We start from the raw sequence: 21,567 nt of genomic DNA, 5'->3' as shown, positions 1-21,567 counted from the left end.
AACAAAACAAATCAATATCAAAAATACTAAAACGAGCTGTCATAAATTAACATTAAATTTAAAACAACAATTAAAATGACAGCTAAAGTTAAAACCTAAAATGTTTGTCTTGACTTGAAAATTAAACAAACACTAAAAAGTTATCTGAGTTTTACAAAAATTACACTTGAGCTGTAAACTGGACTTCTTAAAAACTCAACAATGGCTGGGAATCTCTGACACACGAACAAAAAGGAAATTGGGTCACTGGAACACAAACCTTGGAAACTAAACTGGACTTGGCTTCTTAAAAACAGGAAAAGGTACAACTGGATACAATGGCAACATTTCAAAACTCACTTAAAACTTTAACTGAACCATTAAACTGCTACTATATTTTACATATTCTTTATAAAAAAAAGACGAATAACGAGGAACATTTCAAATTTGACGTAAAATTTGGACATAACGCTGAAGACCACCGCTCTTCACCGCGGCTCCAACGAAAGTGATGAAATTATCTTTAAAAATTGATCGCATAAGTTGGAATAAACAAACGATGGTTGAAACGCAAATCATTTATTAGAAAACGCAATATCAAGCAGTTCGAATAAAACATTAAAAGAAATACCGAGGAAGTACACATCTGCTAAATAATAAACAACTCTAAAATGGCCGACCATTTAATTTTAGCCGACCATAATTTACTCGAGCCGACCTAAGAAGGAATTGAAAATACTTTTTGCGTATTTTAACTTGTAAGATAGGAACTGAGAAACATTAAAAAATAATTTTTCAAACATATATATGGGGATTTCAATTTATCACATATACGAGGAGATTCCAATAAATTTACAAATGCTACAAAATCTAAAATAAATATAACAGAAGCCCAAATATATGAAGTACCATTAATATATATTATTAGGTACTGTGCGAAAAAACTAACAAAAGATAACAAAATGAAAGGTACAAATAAAGTTAATGTTTAATTTAATGTTTATTCATGGAACAGCTAGTCACCCATACTCTTTCTGAAGACATTGCCTCAAATAATCAAATATTTGATTATTAATGTTTGTATTTTGAGTTTAAACATCAATAAACTTATTTCAAACTTCAATTGTAGCTTATTCTCAATAAAATAGTTATTGCTTTAATTCTGGAATTTCATCATTAAGATGTACTAAAACAAACCTTGTAATTTTTTTATTATAATCAATGGCCTGGGTCTATTTTGCATTTGCTTGTCAATTTCTTTTTTAGTAGCTATTTCTTTTTATGAAACTACTAAAACAATTTAAAGGATTTAAAGGGCATAAAATTAATATAAACTTTGCACTATAGATTGTTTACAACACCAAAAGTAAATTTGTCAATCAAACTTGTCAGTGTCAGCTTTCTGTCACCTCCATCTGATCGATTTCACGAAAAAACAACTTGATTTCTTCGGTCTGGATCGTCATGGTTTGGTTGTATGACCGCCGACCTTCTATTCACATCCCATAAATGCCATAAATGACCCGATGCTGGAGATAAATTTGTCGTTCAGTGTGCTTTATATTCGAAAATTTCTTTTTTCTTCAGGTCTTTGCTCTTATCTTTAGAATTAATTGCTAGCTTTTTTATATATCCGTCTTGAAGGACCATTTTTAATGTTGGGTTGTTTAACATTAAAGAAACTTCACTGGTTGAAACGCTAGGAATAATTTAGACTACTTTTTACAATAAAACCTTTTCACAAACACAACTTACACGAAACTGATTGGATTCCCAAAGGGTAGAGACACTTATATTTTTATGTAACTTATGTATATATTTTTACTATCTAAGTGTAATTTTTTGTTGGACTGACCAGAAGCCATCCTTAAGTCAAACATAGGACACCTTGTGTCACACAGAACATAAAATATGTTAAAATAATATATTATTTCATTTTGTTGGGAATTTATTTTGGCAATACACTTTTATCCACAAAAATCGGATTTCCTTTTACTTATGGTAATACTCAAATAAATCAGTTTACTGTTTATAAAATAAAACAAATACTGTTGCATACTTTTTAATCAACAAGACTTGCTAATGCGGCTAAATGACCCAAAAGTGATTATTTGTTTTAGGTCTTTCTTTTCTTATTTTAGGTTTGATAACATCGTATAAAATGAGAAAGCTACTTTTAGGACCTAAAAATAAAATTAGTTTGTTAATAAACTTACTGCACTAAATATATTTTCAGTAATAGATTTTAGAATTTTTATAGACTGCACATTGTTAAAAATTATTTTGAATAAATTCAGAAAAGCTAAAGAAAACTGGATTTAAGAAACAAAATGTCAATAAATCCAAATGAATGACTAAAGTCTATTCTACTCTACTTTTATTATTATTTTATGTTTCAACACATTTTTTTTGGTGTGTGGTCACCTGTTACAAGCAAGTAGGTTTAAAAGTGATCTCTCGGAAAAATTGTGAATTTGGGTATGTACACTTTATATTTAAATTAAAAATCTGGCAGACGCTATACCTATAGATGCAAAGAAGAGTTGGAGACAAAGGCGGTTCAGAAATATAATTCAATTCATATAATTAAGAGAAAAGTTTAAAATTCTTTAATTATTGTTAAAAGTTAAAGTAAAAGTTTTAGTATTATCAACTTTAACATATTAACTTTTTATATTGTAACTTTTTTGTGCCAAACAGTAATTACGATTCGCTACAACAAAGGTGTCCACACACTAAAATCGACGGCAAAGTGGCGTTGGTGAATAAATATCGTTTTAATTTTCGGCTGTAAGAAAACTCGGAAAACGGGACTTACAACGAAAAGTAACTCGGTAGAAGTGACCCACATATAAACACCGATAAGGGTCGGAGATTCGACGGGTTGACTGGTCGACGACTCTTTTCGCGGTGTAGGACAGGGAAGGAGATAAACAGCGAAATAACAAGAAAAGTCCAAGGAAAATATTGTAAGAATGGACAGCGACGAATACTCTACAGATAAAGGAAGAAAAAGAAAAGGAGAAAATACAGATTTTTTTGTAAACAGCAAATAAACACCAAGAACTCCTACAAAACGCCAAACAACTGAATCTGAGAAATTAGACCAGTTATTAATAATGATGAAAGAAATGACCACAACTCAAAAAGATATGAAGCAAGAACAGAAAGAAATAAAAACTGAAATAAGAGAAATTAAAGACCAACAAAACAAAACAAACGAAGCTCTACTAAAACTGACAGTAGAAAACGAACAATTAAAAAAAGAAAATCAGGATATAAGAAAAGAGAATTCAGAAATAAGGAGAGAGTTACAAGAAATGAAAAAAGCAGTCAAAATAATCGAAAAAAAATAGAAGAAAAAACAACATTGTAATAAATGGTCTAAAAATGGATACAAATGAACCAAGCAGCCTAAAAGAAAGAATAAAAGGACTTTTTAATAAACATCTTCAAATTGATATTACACCTACAACAGTAAAAAAAATAGGCGGGAAGACATGCGTAATAAAACTAAGAAATGAAGAGGAAAAACACGAGATTATGGCAAAAAAATATAAACTAAAAAGTAGGAGAGAAAGTATTCATCAATGATGACTTGACTAGAGAAGAGAAAGAAAAGCAGAAACACCTAAGAAATTTTGCAAAAAACGAAAAAGAGAAAGGCAAAGACGTCAAAATTGGTTACAACAAGGTGTTAGTAAACCAAGAAAAATAGAGATGGAACAAAATAAAGAAAGAACTGGAAAAACATCCAAAAAACTAGAAAACTACACCCACACGAGGAACATTGATAACGACCAAAGCAACGGAAAGGATCTGACAATGACGACCAGGGCGACGAATAGGAATAACGATAGGAAAAAGCACGATGCAAAGGTAAACAAGGATGAAAATAGAAAGAAGATGAAAGATATACCGCAGAAAAAAGGAGAGATAAAAATGGGAACATGGAACGTAAGAAGCATCAATGGAAAAGTGGTAGAACTTGTAGAAGAAATGATCAGACAAAAAATAGAAATATTAGGAATAACGGAAACGAAAATGAAAGGAAGAGGTTTTAAGAAAATACACAAAGGATATTGGTTAATTTGGGTAGGAGCTGATGCAAAGGAGAGAGCAAAAGAAGGCGTAGGGATAATAATTGTACGAATAGAATACAATACGTTCTAGAAGAAACATATGTTAACCAGAGAATATTATCGCTGAAAATGAAACTGATGGACGAGGAAATATGGACAATAATAACAGCCTACGGAGTAAATGAAGATGCAAAAAAGGAAGAGAAGGATAAATTTTTCGAGGAGCTCCAAATGCAAATTGACAATGGGGAAGAAAATATAATTGTAATGGGAGATCTAAACGGTAGAGTCGGAAATAATAACAATGGAATTAAGGAATGCATGAGAAAAGAAGAAGAAGAAATACTAAACAAAAATGGTAAAAGAATAATAGAAATATGTATGGAGAATAAACTTGTTATAACAAATACAAAATTTAAACATAAAAAAGTACACAAATACACGAGAGTACAAGAAAGTAGAAATGAAAAATCAATCATAGATTACTTTTTGGTAAGTAGCAACAAATGGAAAAGAGTACAAGACACGAAAGTCAAAAGAGGCTCAGAGATTGGCAGTGATCATCATCTAGTAATAATGAGAATAAGAACAACAAAAGAAAATGAAGAAAAGAGGAGAAAGGTAGTAAATATAAAAGTAAAAAGCTACAAATTAAAAGAAGAAAGATATAAGAAGATATTCCAAGAAAAATTAGACAATATTTTGAAAGGTAGGGCAAAAACTGCAAGTATAGAAGAAAAGTGGGAAAATCTCAAGACCAGCTTAATCATAGCTGCTAAGGAAACTTGCGGGAAGACAAAAATAGCAAATAATAGCATGAGGAGAACTGAAAAAAGAAAAGAGGTTAAAATAGCTGTGAAAGCAGAAAAAGAAAGGTCATGGGAAAAGTTTGGACAAAAAATGACAAATAATTATAGAGAAAACCAAAAACTCTTCTATGGCGCATTAAAACAGCTCGAACAAAAGAAAGAACACATGATGCCGAATATAAAAGACAAGAATGAAAAGGCAATAACAGAAGAAAACCAAATAATGGAAAGATGGAGAGAACATTTCAAAGAGCTAACTCATACAGACGTAGACAACATAGTAGAGATACAAGAAATTAATGAAGAACAAAAAGTAGAACCCATAACAACAGAGGAACTAGAAAAGGCAATTGAAAGAGTTAAATTAGGCAAAGCACCAGGCAAGGATGATATCACCCCGGAAATGATAAAATTTATAGGAATAGAGGGAGTGGACAGCATGAAAGAACTAATGAATGATATCATAAAGAGAGCAGAAATACCACAGGACTGGAAGAAAGACATTATACTACCAATACACAAAAAGGGCGACAAAAGAAACTGTAATAATTACCGAGGTATTACTATATCAAGTATTCCTGGGAAGGTATTCGCAAGAATAATAGAAACAAGAATAAAAACCCAAATAGAACCAACAACTATGGAAGATACACAATGTGGATTCAGGAAGGACAGAAGCACGCAAGACCACATATTCACAATAAGACAAATAAGTGAGAAAGTAATCAATAAAAATAGAGAAATACATATATGCTTTATTGATCTGGAAAAGGCGTTTGACAGAATACAAAGAATGGACGTATGGAGGACATTAAAGGAAAGAGGAGTTGACAGGATAACAATTGATGTAATAAAGGATATGTACAATAATAATACAAATACGGTGAGAACCAACAACGAGGAATCCGAAGAATTTACTACAAGTCAAGGCGTCAAACAGGGATGCGTGTTGAGCCCACTGCTGTTCTCAGTGGTACTGGATGAAGCAATAAAGAAAGCCAAGAGAAGAATGAGAAAACTAACATAAGGATACTGGCAAATGAAACAAACTCAACTATCAGAGCTTCTATTTGCAGACGACATGGTTTTGATAGCAGAAAACAGAGAAGACCTACCTGTCAAACATAAATATGAAAATAAATACAGAGAAAACAAAAACAATGATAATTTCAAATAAGAGAAAGACACACGCAATACAATTAAACGGAAAACAACTAGAACAAGTGAAACATTTTAAATACCTAGGAGCAATAATTGAATCAAACGGTAAACAAGACATGGAAATAAATGAGAGAATGGGACGAACAGGAAGCTTATTTAACACTATGAAAACAACATTTTTGGGGAAAAAAGAAATACCGGAGAAGGTAAAAACGGCAGTCGTTAAATCAGTAGTTAGACCTACAATCATCTATAATAGCGAGTCATGGACATTGACTGGGAGACAAAAATCTCGAGTCAATGCTATGGAAATAAGGTTCCTGAGGAAAATAGCAAACAGAAAGAGGACAGACAAAATACGAAACGAAACAATCAGACAAAACCTAAAACTAGAACCAATAAACGAAAAAATAGTAGAGGAGCAACTAAGATGGTTCGGGCACGTGTGTAGAATGTCGAATGAAAGATTAACAAAACGAGTGTTTAAAACGAGAATGCAAGGGAAAACAAACGAGGAAGACCAAGAGTTAGGTGGGTAGACGAAATCAGAGATGAAGTTGAGAAGAAAGGATTGACATGGGAAAGTGCACGAAATCTAACACAAGACCGGATAGCATGGAGACAACAGTGCAAAACTTAACCCCACCAACCTTACACCTAACGGTAGAAAGGCTTAGGACTAAGTAAGTAAGTAAGTAAGTATGTTTCAACAGATCTGTATGTTTACGATTATATAAGATTGGATATTAGATCAAATAATGTTTATTTAAAAGTGCTCAGTACACAAGGCTAGATTTGTAACAAAAGTAATATTAAACAAGGCACACCTCTGTTTATACAATACATGTACTCTAATTTCTAATTGTTATAATTTAAGTAGGTAAACAATTTACGTAATTTATGATAAGTATTCTTTTGAGATTTTTTATGAAGTAGTTTTATGAAAAGTCGATCTAAATACTTGGGAGTCCAAATAACATCAAAAGCAGGGAATAACGAAGAAATACATTCTAGGATTAGCTAAAAAAGGTCAGCCATTAGACACCTAGACGGACTATTGTGGAATAATAAAATAAGAAAAGGAAATAAAAAAAGAATTTATAAAACAATAATAGAAAATATTGGGCTGCACGGCGTCGAACTTTGGGAAATCAATCAAAAAAACAAATAAGAAATTAAGGCATTGGAAATGGACTATTGGTGACGATATTGCCGGCAAATTATCTAAGATAATGGCATTAATACCCAACAATAGAGCCAGAAACATCGGCCACCAATTCACGGTTGATAACTCTACCTTTGAAATGGTGGACAAATTCACATAGGTACTTAGGCTCCCTGATCACCAAGGAGAACGTCATGACGAAAGAAATCAAGCGAAGAATAATCCTAGCAAACAAATGCTATTTTGGACTGAGTAGACATATGAGAAGCAGAAACTTAAGCCAAAAAAACAAAAGTAACCTTATACAAAGCCCTTATACAACCAGTGTTGACATATGGGTGGAAGTTATGGACCATTTCCAAGACAGATGAAAATCTCCTGCTTATATTTGAACAAAGGATCCAGAGAAGAATATTTGGCGGCATCTGTTAAAATGGTGTTTGGAGAAGGAGGTACAACTACGAGATATATAACAGATATAAACATATATTTGGTGGTAAAGACGTAGTATTCTTTATAAAAATAGGAAGACTAAGATGGGCAGGATATCTGGCAAGATCACAGCAGAACAACCCTACTAGAAGAATCCTTATGTCACAACCCGTGGGAAGTAGAAGTGGGAGTAGGCCAAAACTCAGATGGAGGGATGGTGTAGATGAGGATGGTATACAAATAGGCGCAGCAAACTGGCAACAGTTGGCAATGGATAAAACTGACTGGCGTAATAGACTTGGGAACGTCGAGGCTCTTTTATAGAGCTGTAGCACCAATGATGATGATGATTGCCGGCACATTAGACTTGATAGAATGAGGAACGTAGATATTAGGAGAGAAATGTAAATTGACCTAGACATAATAGATACTATCGAAGCCAAAAGAAGAAACTGGTATGGACACCTGCAGAGAATGCCTGAGAATAGATGGCCAAAAAAGATAGAAACATGTACTTTGCCCACTACAAGACGGTCACGGAGAGAAGATGTCGAAATTTCAAAGACCACCACAGATTTAAAAACTAAACATTGCTTTTTGACTGAACAAGAGCAAAACTTTGATGGAAAGTTTTCTGTCGCCACCCTATATCTACCTGGACTACTCACCTTAACATAAGACACCATATGCATGTCATAGAGATTATAAGCGTTAAACTGTGGTATTCTTTGTGAATTTTGTAACAGAAATGCAAAATCTTTTTTTAATTCTTCGTCCTCCAACGTTCTCCAATTGCTATGAAATATAGCATCTGGCAAAAGACTAGCCTAAAAATATGTTTCTATTAAAAAAAAACTACAAATTAAAATTGCTCACCTAAGATGTTATGGTTTTAATATATTTTTATTAAAAGGCATGTACTTTGGAATTTGTTGTGCCATCTTTTTTTTTTCTCTACCACCTTAGTTTCGTACCCCACCGTCTACCCATTTAGGTACCTACCGCCGTTGAGATTTAAGCAACACGTCAATATTTTCAAACTAAGTAGCATTGTTAATGTAGAATAAGTTTCAGCGTTAATCTTCTTCTTTTGGTGCCACTCCTATCGGAGATTGGAAATCATCAATTCATCAATCATCATCATCATCATCATCATCATCATTATCAATCAGCGTTAATAGTTATTCCTTAATTCTCTGCACAAGTTTGAAAGTAAGTAGAAAATACATCAAAGATTAAAATATACTTAATGTCAATATATACTTTTCCTCTGGGGTGGTTACTACCATAACTCGGAAGTGGAAAAAGTTTATCAAAAAGAGAAAACTATTTTTTCGACTCATGCAATGAAAACTGTAGTAACTAAATTTTTGTATAATTGGAGTTACTACCTTCTTCTGAATTATTCTATACGTAGCTGTAATAAGTATGGAATATTGTGGTAACACTAGCGGCTGTATAGGCACTTAAAATACACAATTCAGTTTTATAGTATCTCAAATAACCTACCACATTTTCAACGATAACTGCATTAAGTTGAGTTACCGTAATCTTCATTGCATAATCATCATATTTTTTAAACAATATTTGTCCTATATTCAGTTACTACATAAGATTTGCTGATGACACCGTTATAATGGCAGACACCCTGGAGTCGCTACAAGAATTGGTAAATAGAATTAACGATTATTGCATTAGATACGGACTAAAAACAAATAAGAGAAAAACTAAATTTATGATTGTCTCAAAAACGCAACATGGAAATGAAAGATTAATAATAGAGCAAACCCAAATATAAAAAGTAGAGACATACAAATATCTGGGAACCTGGGTTGATGACAAAAATTACCAAAGCAGAGAAATCAAAGTCCGAATTGAAACTGAAAGGCAAGCATTTGTGAAAATAAAGACAATGCTTACCAACAGAGACCTTCAGTTGCATCTCAGATTGAGGGCTCTAAGATGTTACATATTTTCTATCTTACTATATGGAATGGAAGCTTGGACATTGAAGAAACAACATATAAGAAAAATAGAAGCGTTCGAAATGTAGTGTTACAGAAGAATATTAAAAAATTCAGTGGGTTGAAAGGATTACCAATGCTGAGGTACTACGACGTCTAAATAAGGAGTTAGAAATTATGAACAGCATAAAAAGAAGAAAACTAGAGTATTTGGGTCACATAACCAGAGGAGAAAAATATGAGCTGATGAGAATTATTATGCAAGGAAGGATCCAAGGAAGAAGAAGCATAGGAAGAAGACGCATCTCCTGGCTGAGGAACCTTAGAGAATGGTTTAACTGTAGTTCACTACAACTTTTCAGAGCAGCAGCCAACAAAGTGACCATAGCCGTTATGATATCCAACCTATGATAGGAGATGGAACTTTAAGAAGAAGAAAGTTTTCTTCGCAAAATGTCTAGATAGTGCTGTGTCTTCTTTGAGTTACTATTGACTCATTTGCATTATCCTGAATAACTTTTTGAGGTTATGCATCTACATAAATATTTGCTTGAGCTTTGTGTGAAGAGTGTTTGTAGTTTAAAATATAAATAGAATTAAACTTATGTTGGAGTTATCTAAGAAAATTAGTGAACAACCTGACTCTGGTAAGTATATATACAAAGCAATAATATTATTACTTTGGTAACACGTCAAATTCCTTTTGCCATCATAAAAGCTATTAATACCTAGTAGATATTGTTTATATCTGAATTCTTATGTCTATCAGAAATATCATAAAATATAATTTAGGAGCCATAGAGTTTTAACTCTTGTTTCTAATGGTTACAGAGCTGTCTTCACCAATACCCGTGAAACCAACAGGAAAGATAGAAAGTGATTCTATCGTGATAACTGTGGAGTTAAATAAAATTATTAATTATGAAGCGAAGCAATGTCCTTTCAACTATCATGATATCGAAAATTCCGACTGTTCTGATGAGGATCCACATTATGTTCCTACTGATGATAATGCTAAATCAGAAGGTAAAAAACAACATAGTAGCAATAAACTTAATCTAAAAACAAAAATGGCAATGACAAACACAAAAGGAAAAAAGCTTGTAAGAAATCAACAGAAGTAGAAAGACAATAAGACTAAAAAAGACCTTAATGTAGGAAATAAACATGAAAATTGAGTAGGCAAAGTAATTCCATCTAGGATCGTGAAAGCACCATGCAAAGAGAATTGTAGAAATGGATGAACGGAAAAAATTTCCGGAAAATAAGAGGCAAAAAATATTGTAAAATTATTGGGGACTAGCAGATCATACCAGGCAATGGGATTTCATCACAAAATGCGTTCATCAAAGAGAAAAGAAACAGGTAATAAAGAAAACTGAGTAAGGCACAATTTTTCCCCAGAATATAATTTTCTGCTTGATAATAAAAGAATAAAAATTTGTAAAACGATGTTTTAAACACACTGGGTATATAGGAAAGATAATCGAGCTGTAAAAGTAGTCCAGAGATGGAAGCCCCACGGAAACAGAACAAGAGGAAGGCCCCGTAAAAGATGGATAGACGACGTAGAGAGGTATCTTAAAACCATGAACATCAGGTAGTGGCGAAGAAAAGTATCCGACAGGGCAGAATGGAAGAACATTGTTAAGCAGGCAAAGACTCACAAAGGGTTGTAGCGCCATTAGAAGAAGAAGAAGGGTATATAGGAAACCTGGGTTACAACTGTCTTGAAAAAAATTGAGAAAAGGATATGCGGGGACGCCATACTGTAAGACCCAATAAAATTGCAGGAGATATTAAGAAAAGTGTGAGAACTCATAATAAATTGTTTCCATTAGTTCCTGCCAATTATAATAGAAAACATCCAAAGAAAATGTATTTGGAAGATGGTCTAAATATTTGTAAAATGTACAGAATGTACAAAGAGCATATTGGGACCAATACAGTACAGATTGCAAGTGAACGGCAATATCGCAAATTTTTCAACTCAGAATTCAATATAGCATTCTTTACACCAAAAAAGGATCAGTGTCAACTATGCACGGGTTATACCGATGCTGATAATGACATAAAAATGTAATTGTAAGAAAAATATTATCAACACTTAGCAACAACAAGCCTAAGGCCATCCGCACATGAAGCTACTAAAAGGAAACTAAACTTAGTTGGTAACTAGAATTACCAACTGTTTACTAACTGTGACTCGCACACTACGCTACTGAAAATTAATAGAAACGAGTCACTTCTTGCCTGTATGAGTAGCTTTGTTATAGGGTGTTTAAATTTTAACCTTTATATTATATTATTGAGTGTTATTATCGCGTTAAAAATGTGACTCACTCGAAAAAATTATTAAGATAACACAATCTGTTTGTGTTCTACGTAATTATGTACGAAAACGGAAAAGAATACCATATAATATATCATTCCAAGCCTTTTCGGTAATATCTTTACGCGAATATTCATTTAACGTATAGTTGTATAGGCGGGGATATTTTTCCACTTCTTGCACTAATTTTATATTAAACGACTGTTCTACCAATTTCGCCATTTCGCGAAAGAGACAAACTATACCGTATTATTTAAGTTTGAGAATAATGAAACATTACTGTAACGTTAAACTTTACGATGATGACATTAGGTTTGATATTTTTACATTCATGGTCAACTTACTTGGTGGTAAAGATATGTTCCAAAAAAACAATCTATAAATAGCTGCAGTGAATATCCAAGTAAATAAACAAAACTTATTCCTTGTTCAGCAATACTACCTAGAGAGTCCTAAAATTAGATATTGTAAATTTATTTGTCTACTATATATCAGTCTTAACAAAAACAATAATAATAACTATAATAAATACTACCTATTTTATTGACGTTTCGCATTTCACTACGTTAATCATACACAAAATACAAATAATTCAGTGATAACTAGGTATTTAACACGCGGGCGGGATAGCTAAAACCATCCCTCTTCGTAGGGGGGAAACGGAAAAAATCAATTTACCAAGAATCTGTTGTAACGATATGCATCGCCTCGGTACCGTCAGCGCTACGTACACACGCATCCCCACCACAAGGTCCTCCTCCATCGATGTGTGCTAGAGGAGATGGAAAGCCTTTGACCGTATAAAAGAGTATTTGCTGCAAGAGAAAGAGAGTTGGGGGCACATATGCAACACGTCAAAAAAGAAAATACAAGCGGCACACAACAACAGCCTAAGAGAAGCAGTCAACGTACCAAGATACGTTGCAGAAAGATTCCTCTTTAGAGAACTACAACAAATCAAAGTGACTGACACGATAAGAGAAAAAACCAGGATAAAGTTCGCAGAAATAGAGAACCACCCCAGTCACATACTAAGAGAGATAATGAGGTATGACGCTTTCCACAGATAAAAGCACAAAAGACCAAAACAATAACACCAGAGAGAAAACAAAACACTAGAGAGAAAATACTTCAAAATAACAACAACGCACATAGAAGACAGTTCGTAGCTTAAAAAACACTCAAGGACTATCGCCAAACACAAAGTGGGCCCAGTTGCCTTAAAGAAGATAAAATCTATATTGTTATATTGTCTTATATTTATATATTTTTTAATGTTATAATATGGACTTTACACTAATTCTTATTTTTTGTTTCAGGGCCACCTTCAAAAAAAATACAAAAAACACAAAAAACCGGCTAAAAAAATACTAACAAAAACCGGCGCAAGCCACCAAAAAAATTAACAAAAACCCCAAAACTCGGGCACGTAGGGCCAAACTCTTTGAGCACCAAGTCGCCAAACTGAGCTGGGGCTCAGAGCGGAAACTTGAGGCCCAAGTAAGCAATGGTGAGCTTTGGAAGGTTCCAAAGCTATGGTGAGAATAGATGGAGATATGACGCAGGCCTTTGATATTGAAAATGGAGTTAGACAAGGGGATGCCTTATCAACAACACTTTTTAATCTAACTTTAGAAGCTGTTGTTAGAAAACTAAATGTAAACGGCTGTATTAATACAAGATCTATGCAAATATGCGCATATGCGGATGATGTTGCCATAATAAGCCGCAACAAAAGGGTATTGAGCGAAAAAGTTATAGAACTGAAACGAGAAGCTGCTACGTTTGGTCTATATATAAATGAAAGCAAAACAAAATATATGGAGTGCACAAAATCGAATGAACATGAGAATCTGAAGGTAGACAACCATACCTACAAATATGCCTCCACTTTTCCCTACCTAGGCTCAATAATAAATGACAACAACAACATCAGTCAAGAAATACAAGCACGGATTCTTAGCGGTAATAAGTGCTTTTATGCATACAGAGACTTAATGAAAAGTAAGTTACTGAATCGTGAGTCTAAGCTGAGAATCTACAAAACAGTAATTAGACCAGTGGTCACATATGGATGTGAAACGTGGACCCTCTCAACCACTGATGAAAATCAACTGAGAATATTTGAGCGCAAAATACTAAGGAAGATATTTGGACCAACCCAATGCAGCAAGTAGTCCAGAGATAGAAGCCCCAAGGAAACAGAACAAGAGGAAGGCCCCGTAAAAGATGGATAGACGACGTAGAGAGGGACCTTAAAACCATGAACATCAGGCAGTGGCGAAGGAAAGTATCCGAAAGAATGGAAGAACATTGTTAAGCAGGCCAAGACTCACAAACGGTTGTAGAGCCATTAGAAGAAGAAAGAAGAAGAAGAATTGCTATTTAGATTTTATGCCGTTAATTGTATATACTATATACTATTATTTTTCTAAGATATTAAACAGTGGATCATATCCCCGTCGATGCAGAAAAACGTATAAATGAATGTCAACAGATTTATACTTTTCGTTAATATAAAGTTCTAAATAATCATAAATTTAAGGTAGTTAGAGCAAACCCTGAAGAAAAAATGACGTCCAAAAAATCAATAAGAAACTCATGTCAAAAACATCTGATTTTGTTCAGAAAACTAATCTTCATAACCTATTTTAACCACTTGGAAACAGAACACAGTACAGACAGCTATAACAGTAATTTACTAGATATTAGTGAGTTTGTAAACGTAATAAACTCTGTGAAAGATGACTTTGGTCGTAAAATAATTAGGAATAAACAAATTAAAGTTTTACCGGACAAAAAAAGCATATACTTCGTCGCATGTGTAAACAAAAAGAATTACTAAGAATAATTAAAGAGAGGAAAATGCAAAACTTGGGTCATGTGTTGAGAGGCGAAAGGTATAAATTACTTCAAGTTATACTGGAAGGAAAAGTACAGGGTAAAAGATCAGTAGGAAGACGCCAGAACTCGTAGCTGAAAGACCTGAGGAGATGGTTCGACCGCTCATTCGCAGAAATCTTTCGCGCAGCTGTTTCCAGAACTACAATTGCCATTTGAATCGCTAACCTTCGAAAGGAGATAGCGTCATGAGAAGAAGAAGAACGAAAAAAGCAACTATTCAAACATAATAAATGTATTAACAGTAACAAAAGTTGAATTACATACTTATCGACTCAAGCCAAAGCGTAGTTATAGAGTGTATCTAAAAATATAATCTTTAGCAAGAAAACTTTTTCTTGCTAAATCAACAAAAAAGAAAAACTAACATTTTGTCTTTGTGTCTTCAGATTTCCATAAAAACTGGTGTGCCACTGGGGAACTCCAAATTTATTGTCGGGTCAACTCTGGTCTACACATTCACTTTTCTGATTTTTATTAAAAATCTCTACAATATAGAAAGTGTAACTGAATTATGGCGTAAAGTGTGAAATGAACTCAGAAACTACCATACATGTTCTCGGTGAGGGTGACATCTTAGTGATAAATATATACAATTATTGAGCCTGAAGAAATTGTTGTTAATTTTTATAGTTTTTATATTTTTACTGACTGGTTGACTATAGTCAATTTTAATAAATTTTGTAACCAGTGAATGTATACATTAACTTTTTCTATTTGTTTTTCTTTGACTAGAATTATAAATACTCCTTGATCCATTATGAGTTTTATTTTGCCTAATTCGTATTTAAATGTCTTTAGTAATCATTTATATTCAAATAGTGGTAATTATTGATTGTTCTGATTGAATTGTTTTAGAAATGAACGGCGAAAGATATTACTTATTTACAATAAAATACTAACCAAATTAGCAATCCGAAGGGCGCCAAGACATAAAGCAAAAATACTTACAGCTAACTGAAACAATTCTAGTGGATTCAATGCATTATTGACTTGTTTTGTAAATCTAAAAAATACAAACATAAATTAGAAGTTCTGGGCGTTATATCTAAAAAATATGTATGCAAAAGATTTCAGGAAGGGTGCCACTAAATGAGATCATATAAATCTTTTTATAACTTTTAACTGAGATCCAGGCGTTCCTGAGGTGTTTATTCATTAAAATTAATGCGTTTTACATTTATTTTCCTTTCCAAAATGTTTATCAATAATAATAATGTTTTAATACTAATATATTTAGCAAAAAATAATTAAAACTTTTACGTCTAATGTTGGTTATTACATTATATTATTAAAAATAAGAATTTAACCATTAATAATTTTGTAAATAAGAAGATCTTATCTCTTTGGATATTTCAATACTAATCTTAGCGTTTAATGACTTTACTAGAAAACCTGGAATTCATATCCGAAGGTACTATTCGTTGCAAGATAATTAGGATGGAATTCCCCAGATTTTTAATAATATAATGGGCATAAAGATGCCGGCTTTATGCCCATTATTAGACCTTCGACCACGAGAAAGATCAGGCTGAATAAGTTTTGTATGTAAGTAGGTGGACGGAGTCCCCCTAATATATTTATTATTTGTTTATGTAGTGTGTTGACAAGACTTATTTAATAATTAACTGTTGATATCTTTCCTTGGATTTGGTCTCAGGACCTAAATATCTTTCTTTATCTCTTTTTGTTTCTAAGGTTTCTTAACTTTCCCCTTGAACCCCAAAAAGTTAAGTGGCGCCCTTTTTCTATCTTATCTTATCTTTGGTAATTTTACCCATCTATCTTTTTGTTTATTTCTGTAATTTTACCCATCTATCTTTTCTGATATATCTTATCCTGTCATATCTTTATTTATTTCGTCAGTTGGACCCATTGCCGGTTCCAAAAGCTAGTTTTGAACCCACGATTGGCTCTCCACCAACCATCTGGCTGTCGTACGCAGTGCATCCATTGGTGACCTTCCAAGGTTACAATTTGTCGGTAGCAGTAGCGCACCAAGAATTTGCCTCTGGGGGGGGGGGTGGGGTTTGGTTGGTCACCGAAATTTTTTTTATAATGCTACCTCAATTTTGAGTCTTTAAAATGTGTTAGTAACAGTGTCGGATAGGGCCTTTGGGGGGGGGGTTCACCCCCAAAACCCCCCTAGGTACGCCAGTGGTTGGTAGTATAATACGTAATTTATTTCGTGGCCGAAGTACTATGAACTTTTTACTTAAACTAACCACAGACGAAATTAATTATAGAGGGAACTGAGAATGCGGCGTAGTTAGAGGCAATAAAGACAGTCTAAGAAATAGTATGCACATATAGTGATACAGGAAAACGGTACAAGTTAATGCAGTTAATTGAAATAAAAAAAGATTTAGTTTATACGATAAAATTAGTTTTAAGTTACCTTAAAATAAGCTGATGATGTCTAACACACCTAACAAAATATTCCCTTCTTTCATCCGTATATTTATTTTCTAAACCATCGTTCATAATTTCCCTTAGTCGTTTGTTAGTTGAGTACATCTCAGGGGTATTAAATATTTCAATGCACTCTTGAAGAATACAGTACTGACTACTAATATTTAACAATGTACCCAGAACCAAAAAGTCTGCTCCACTACCAATAAATGCTATAGTAATTCCATGAACAAATGCCTGTGAGAAGAATATAATTTGATACCAGGGAGTAGCTGTCCAATCAAAGGGGTATGCAATAACATATGGGAGTCCATTAGTAGTAAACAACGGTGGAATTAAGTACATTAAACAGTAAAGAAAACCTAAAAAAGTTTTATAGTTTAATGTTGTTTTACGACTGGAAGACATTTATTTTTTATATAATTCGTATAGAATGCGAAAGAAGAATAACCGCAAAGTGACTGCTAGATGTTACATTAATTATAAGCTAAATTAGCTTGTTAAAGTATATTCATTTCGAAAAAACATGCGTTCAAAATAAGTCCAGAATTGAATAAACTAAATAATTTTAAGCAACTTTTATTTTATACAGTTTTTGCACAAAGTCAATACTTATCGAGTTATTTGCAAGTGAATATGATCATTTTTCAATAAAAAAAACACGTTTTTAGATGGTTTTCCGCAAATAGCTCAAAAAGTATTTTATCGAAAAACATATTCTTAGCAAAAATATAGCTTATAAAAAAGTAAAAAAAAATTAATGTACATACTTATACCTATATGAAGTTTGTAGACTCAGTAAAAGAAGAGTTGTAGCTAATGAAAAGTAATTCAAATTTCAAATCGAATATTTCAACGAGAAATATCAACAAAATGAAGCACTTTTCGGGGAAAACTGGCTGTCGGGGAAAGTAAAATGCTTGTTTTTTTTTTATTCTTTCACCTTGAAATATTCGATATGAAATTTGACGAATAAGAACCTACTTTTCATTAGCTACAAATGTGCTTCTGGCTTTATATGTACACGATTTTTTTGCTATATTTTTGCTGAAAATATTTTTTTAATAAATTATGTACTTACTTTTTGAGTTATTTGCAAAAACCGTCTAAAAACCTTGTTTTTTGTTGTTGAAAAATGAACATATTCACTCGCAAATAACTCGAAAAGTATTAACTCAGTGAAAAAACTCTATAGAACAAAGGTTGCTTAGAATTAGTCAGTTTATCCAATTCCTGACTTATTTTGAAAGTATGTTTTTTCACCCCTTAGAATGGGTGAAACTCACCCCTAGGGTGAAAACACACATCGGCAAAATATAACTTTTTTTTTTAATGTGAGTGAATCGAATATTTCTGGACTTGAAAAAGTATGCAGAATGCAGTTTCATAACTTTACCAACATTTTCGATGATGCTGGTTTTAGGCCACTTTGACATTCTCTCAATCAACTATTACATTTAGTTATTGAAGATAAATAGAATAACAAAAATTTAAAGTACTAATACAGCCGATGAACTCCTTGATATTGATTTAACCCTCACTCCACCTAAAAAAAGACCAGTAAAGGGACATTTTGACATCAAAACGAAGGAAATGATTATAAATGTATTTAAAACGGAAATGCAGGAGAACCCTACAATGTCGAAAAGTGTGATTTCTATTAGAGTAGCAGATAAAATAGGTACTGCTATTGTTTCTTGTCGTTGCATTCTGGTGTCTCTGACCAATTTCTTGGTTTTTCCGCCGTCGAGACCAATTTCTTAATCTCAGTGCCCTTCGTGCCCTTCCACTTATCAGCTTATCCGTCCTAATTTGCATACTGCTTATCCCAGCAAACACTCGGACGTCAGAACCTCGATGGTTATTTAGCACAATGCATCAGATACCATGATCTAGATCATCATACAAGCACGTGAGGTTGACATTTGTATAATTGTAATTATACAAATATCAACCTCACGTGCTTGTATGATGATCTAGATCATTTTAATTACTAATTAGTAATAAGAAACTATTTTTTAAATACTTACCTGGCCAAAAGAAACACCATATCATAGCATTCATCAAGTTGTACATCTCCTTAACTCTTTTTTTGCTTTCTAAATTAATTAAATCGTATGGCCAAAAGTCTGTTAACATTATATTGAATACAGTCTTAAGTTCATCGGATCTGTACCACAGAACAATAAGTTTATAGATGACCTAAAAAAATTCTGTTACGTGGATATTTAAGTATCAGTCTGAAAAAGAGTAATATTGGACGATTTATATATATATATATATATATATATATATATATATATATATATATATATATATATATATATATATATATATATAAAGTAAAGGTAGAAGGTATCGACAGAGCTCGCAACAAGGAAAAGAAATATAATAAAATATGTGTATAAGATGGAAGGCAAGTTATGCAGCCCAAGAGGAGCATATTTATTTTAAATGATTTATTGTTAGAAGGAATGTACACTGCAGACCCTACCTTCCCATCGTTCAATTAGGAGCCACCTGTGTAAATTATAGTTTTATTAGTATATTCATTCAACGCAAAGTTCAACAACGTATTATTTATTTCAAGTGAATCTGAATATTGCTGAAATATATTTTTTTACGTAAATATAAATTTAATATTATAACAGCACTCTGCTCAATCATAGGAAAGCTATTAATTTGTATGCAATGTTCGTTTTTAACTTATATGTAAAAAGTATAATTTTTTAGTTAGGGCTACAAACTTTCTTACTCGTGTAAAACAATATAATTATAAAGCAGAGATATTTTCGGTAATAAAAAAGTAACTACTTACCATAAAAAGCAACATAATTATACACATAACATTAGTTGCCTTATCAAAATCATTAATGTGATCATACAAATAGAAAATAAGTCCAACGGACACAAAAATTGAAATCGAAACCTGTATAATTACAGATATTGTCTTTACAGCAAAACTTAGTGAAGGCCATATAAGCACAGCCATGAGGTATAACTTAATACCCCAAATAAACAGTTTGCAATAGTCAGTGGTTTTCATAACCATTGTTGATAAAGCTAAAATGAAAAAACAACAAGAAAATTAAATTAAATAATTTAATAGACTTTTTTAGTTGTTTTAGATAATAAAAGTTTTATCGCGTATTTTACATCGATACAAATTACCAACTGTTTGGTTTTTTTTTTAATTGAAATCTTACAAGGTTTGTGCTTTTAGCAATGGCGTACAAAATTAACAAAAATGGGAAATGTAATACGTCAGTCAATTATTCCAGGGAATACCCATAAGGTGGTGCCTCTTATGAATCTTCCATTTAACATTTCGGTAGTAGGGAAGTGGTAGGAACACTGAGACGCAAAACATTCAATAACTTTTTTAGTAAATGCTACTTTAAACTTATATTGTACCTCTATATTTGATATATAAACAAGAACTGAAAAATCATTTCGTTTTTTACTAAAAGCTAAAGTTAACACCTCAAAAATATTAAAACTTAAAATTACTAAATGTCTCGCTGTTGCTTTCAATGTAGGAACACTGAAACGCAACAATTAGCAATATTTTACGTTAAGACTGTCAAAGTTTAATTCAAATTTTAAAAGCGAACTTTGGCACTTAGTTAACCCTTGCATTACAGGGGGCGGCAAATTAATTTTAAGGTCTCTTTTTTATACATGTGAGACATCTGGGATAACTGGAAAAAAGAACCTGTTTTCACATTTAGCGCTTTTTCTTAAAAACCATATTTCAAAATCATTTTTTTTTATTTGAGACTTTGCCTACATAGTATGTCTTTTGCTCAAAATTAAATTAAACAAGCACATAATTCCCATTATTGGGACAGCGATCAAGATCTTCGAAACTAATTGGTTCGGAATCTTCACCAATAAAATCCTCTACTCCGCTGGAATCTTGTAATTCCATCTCATTTTCAACTTGCTCATCAGAATCACTATCTAATACGCACATAGTTACATTTTTCTGTTTTTGTGTTTTTTCTTTAAATTTTTTCCGGGGCATGCGTAGCTACCATGGGCATCCTTTGCTTTTTTTGTTGCCCTCCCCAGATTTTTTTGTCGGAGCTTTAAGTTACCCTTAAAAACTGTTGGGCTAACAAAAGTTTTCGTGATATAAGTATTACTTAGGCTGGATTTTCTACATCTAGAGACTTATTTATAATTTTAGCAGCAGCTTCAACTGCAACACGCGGCCTGTCTGTCACAAAAGTTAACAAAAAATCTTCTTCAGTGAAGACATGCTGATCAAATGGAAGTATTCCAGTATTCCAGATATTAACTGGCGTCATTGCTCGTATATATGCTG

At 32.8% G+C, this 21,567-nt stretch overlaps 1 protein-coding gene across 1 annotated transcript; it reads right to left on the bottom strand.

Moving 5' to 3' along the window:
• Positions 1 to 2,034: 2,034 nt before the first annotated feature.
• LOC140440558 (odorant receptor 83a-like) lies at positions 2,035 to 20,269 on the bottom strand. The gene is made up of 7 exons (XM_072530935.1): positions 20,056 to 20,269; positions 19,268 to 19,439; positions 17,224 to 17,599; positions 15,729 to 15,831; positions 12,269 to 12,376; positions 8,297 to 8,455; positions 2,035 to 2,162 (listed from the first exon to the last, which is right to left on the bottom strand). The coding sequence occupies exons 1-7, from the start codon at positions 20,227 to 20,229 to the stop codon at positions 2,112 to 2,114; spliced, it is 1,143 nt and encodes a 380-aa protein (XP_072387036.1). The 5' UTR covers positions 20,230 to 20,269; the 3' UTR covers positions 2,035 to 2,111.
• Positions 20,270 to 21,567: the final 1,298 nt, after the last annotated feature.

Source organism: Diabrotica undecimpunctata, chromosome 5 (assembly GCF_040954645.1).
Source record: "Diabrotica undecimpunctata isolate CICGRU chromosome 5, icDiaUnde3, whole genome shotgun sequence".
In the NCBI taxonomy this organism is placed as follows: domain Eukaryota; kingdom Metazoa; phylum Arthropoda; class Insecta; order Coleoptera; family Chrysomelidae; genus Diabrotica; species Diabrotica undecimpunctata.
This window is presented reverse-complemented; position numbering and strand designations above follow the sequence as displayed.

Coding starts and splice junctions, on each gene's coding strand:
- LOC140440558 (XM_072530935.1), bottom strand. CDS start 20,229: ATGGCTGTGCTTATATGGCCTTCACTAAGTTTTGCTGTAAAGACAATA. Junction 19,440..20,055: donor TAATTATGTTGCTTTTTATG/GTAAGTAGTTAC, acceptor GAATTTTTTTAG/GTCATCTATAAACTTATTGT. Junction 15,832..17,223: donor CATCATCAGCTTATTTTAAG/GTAACTTAAAAC, acceptor TGTATTTTTTAG/ATTTACAAAACAAGTCAATA.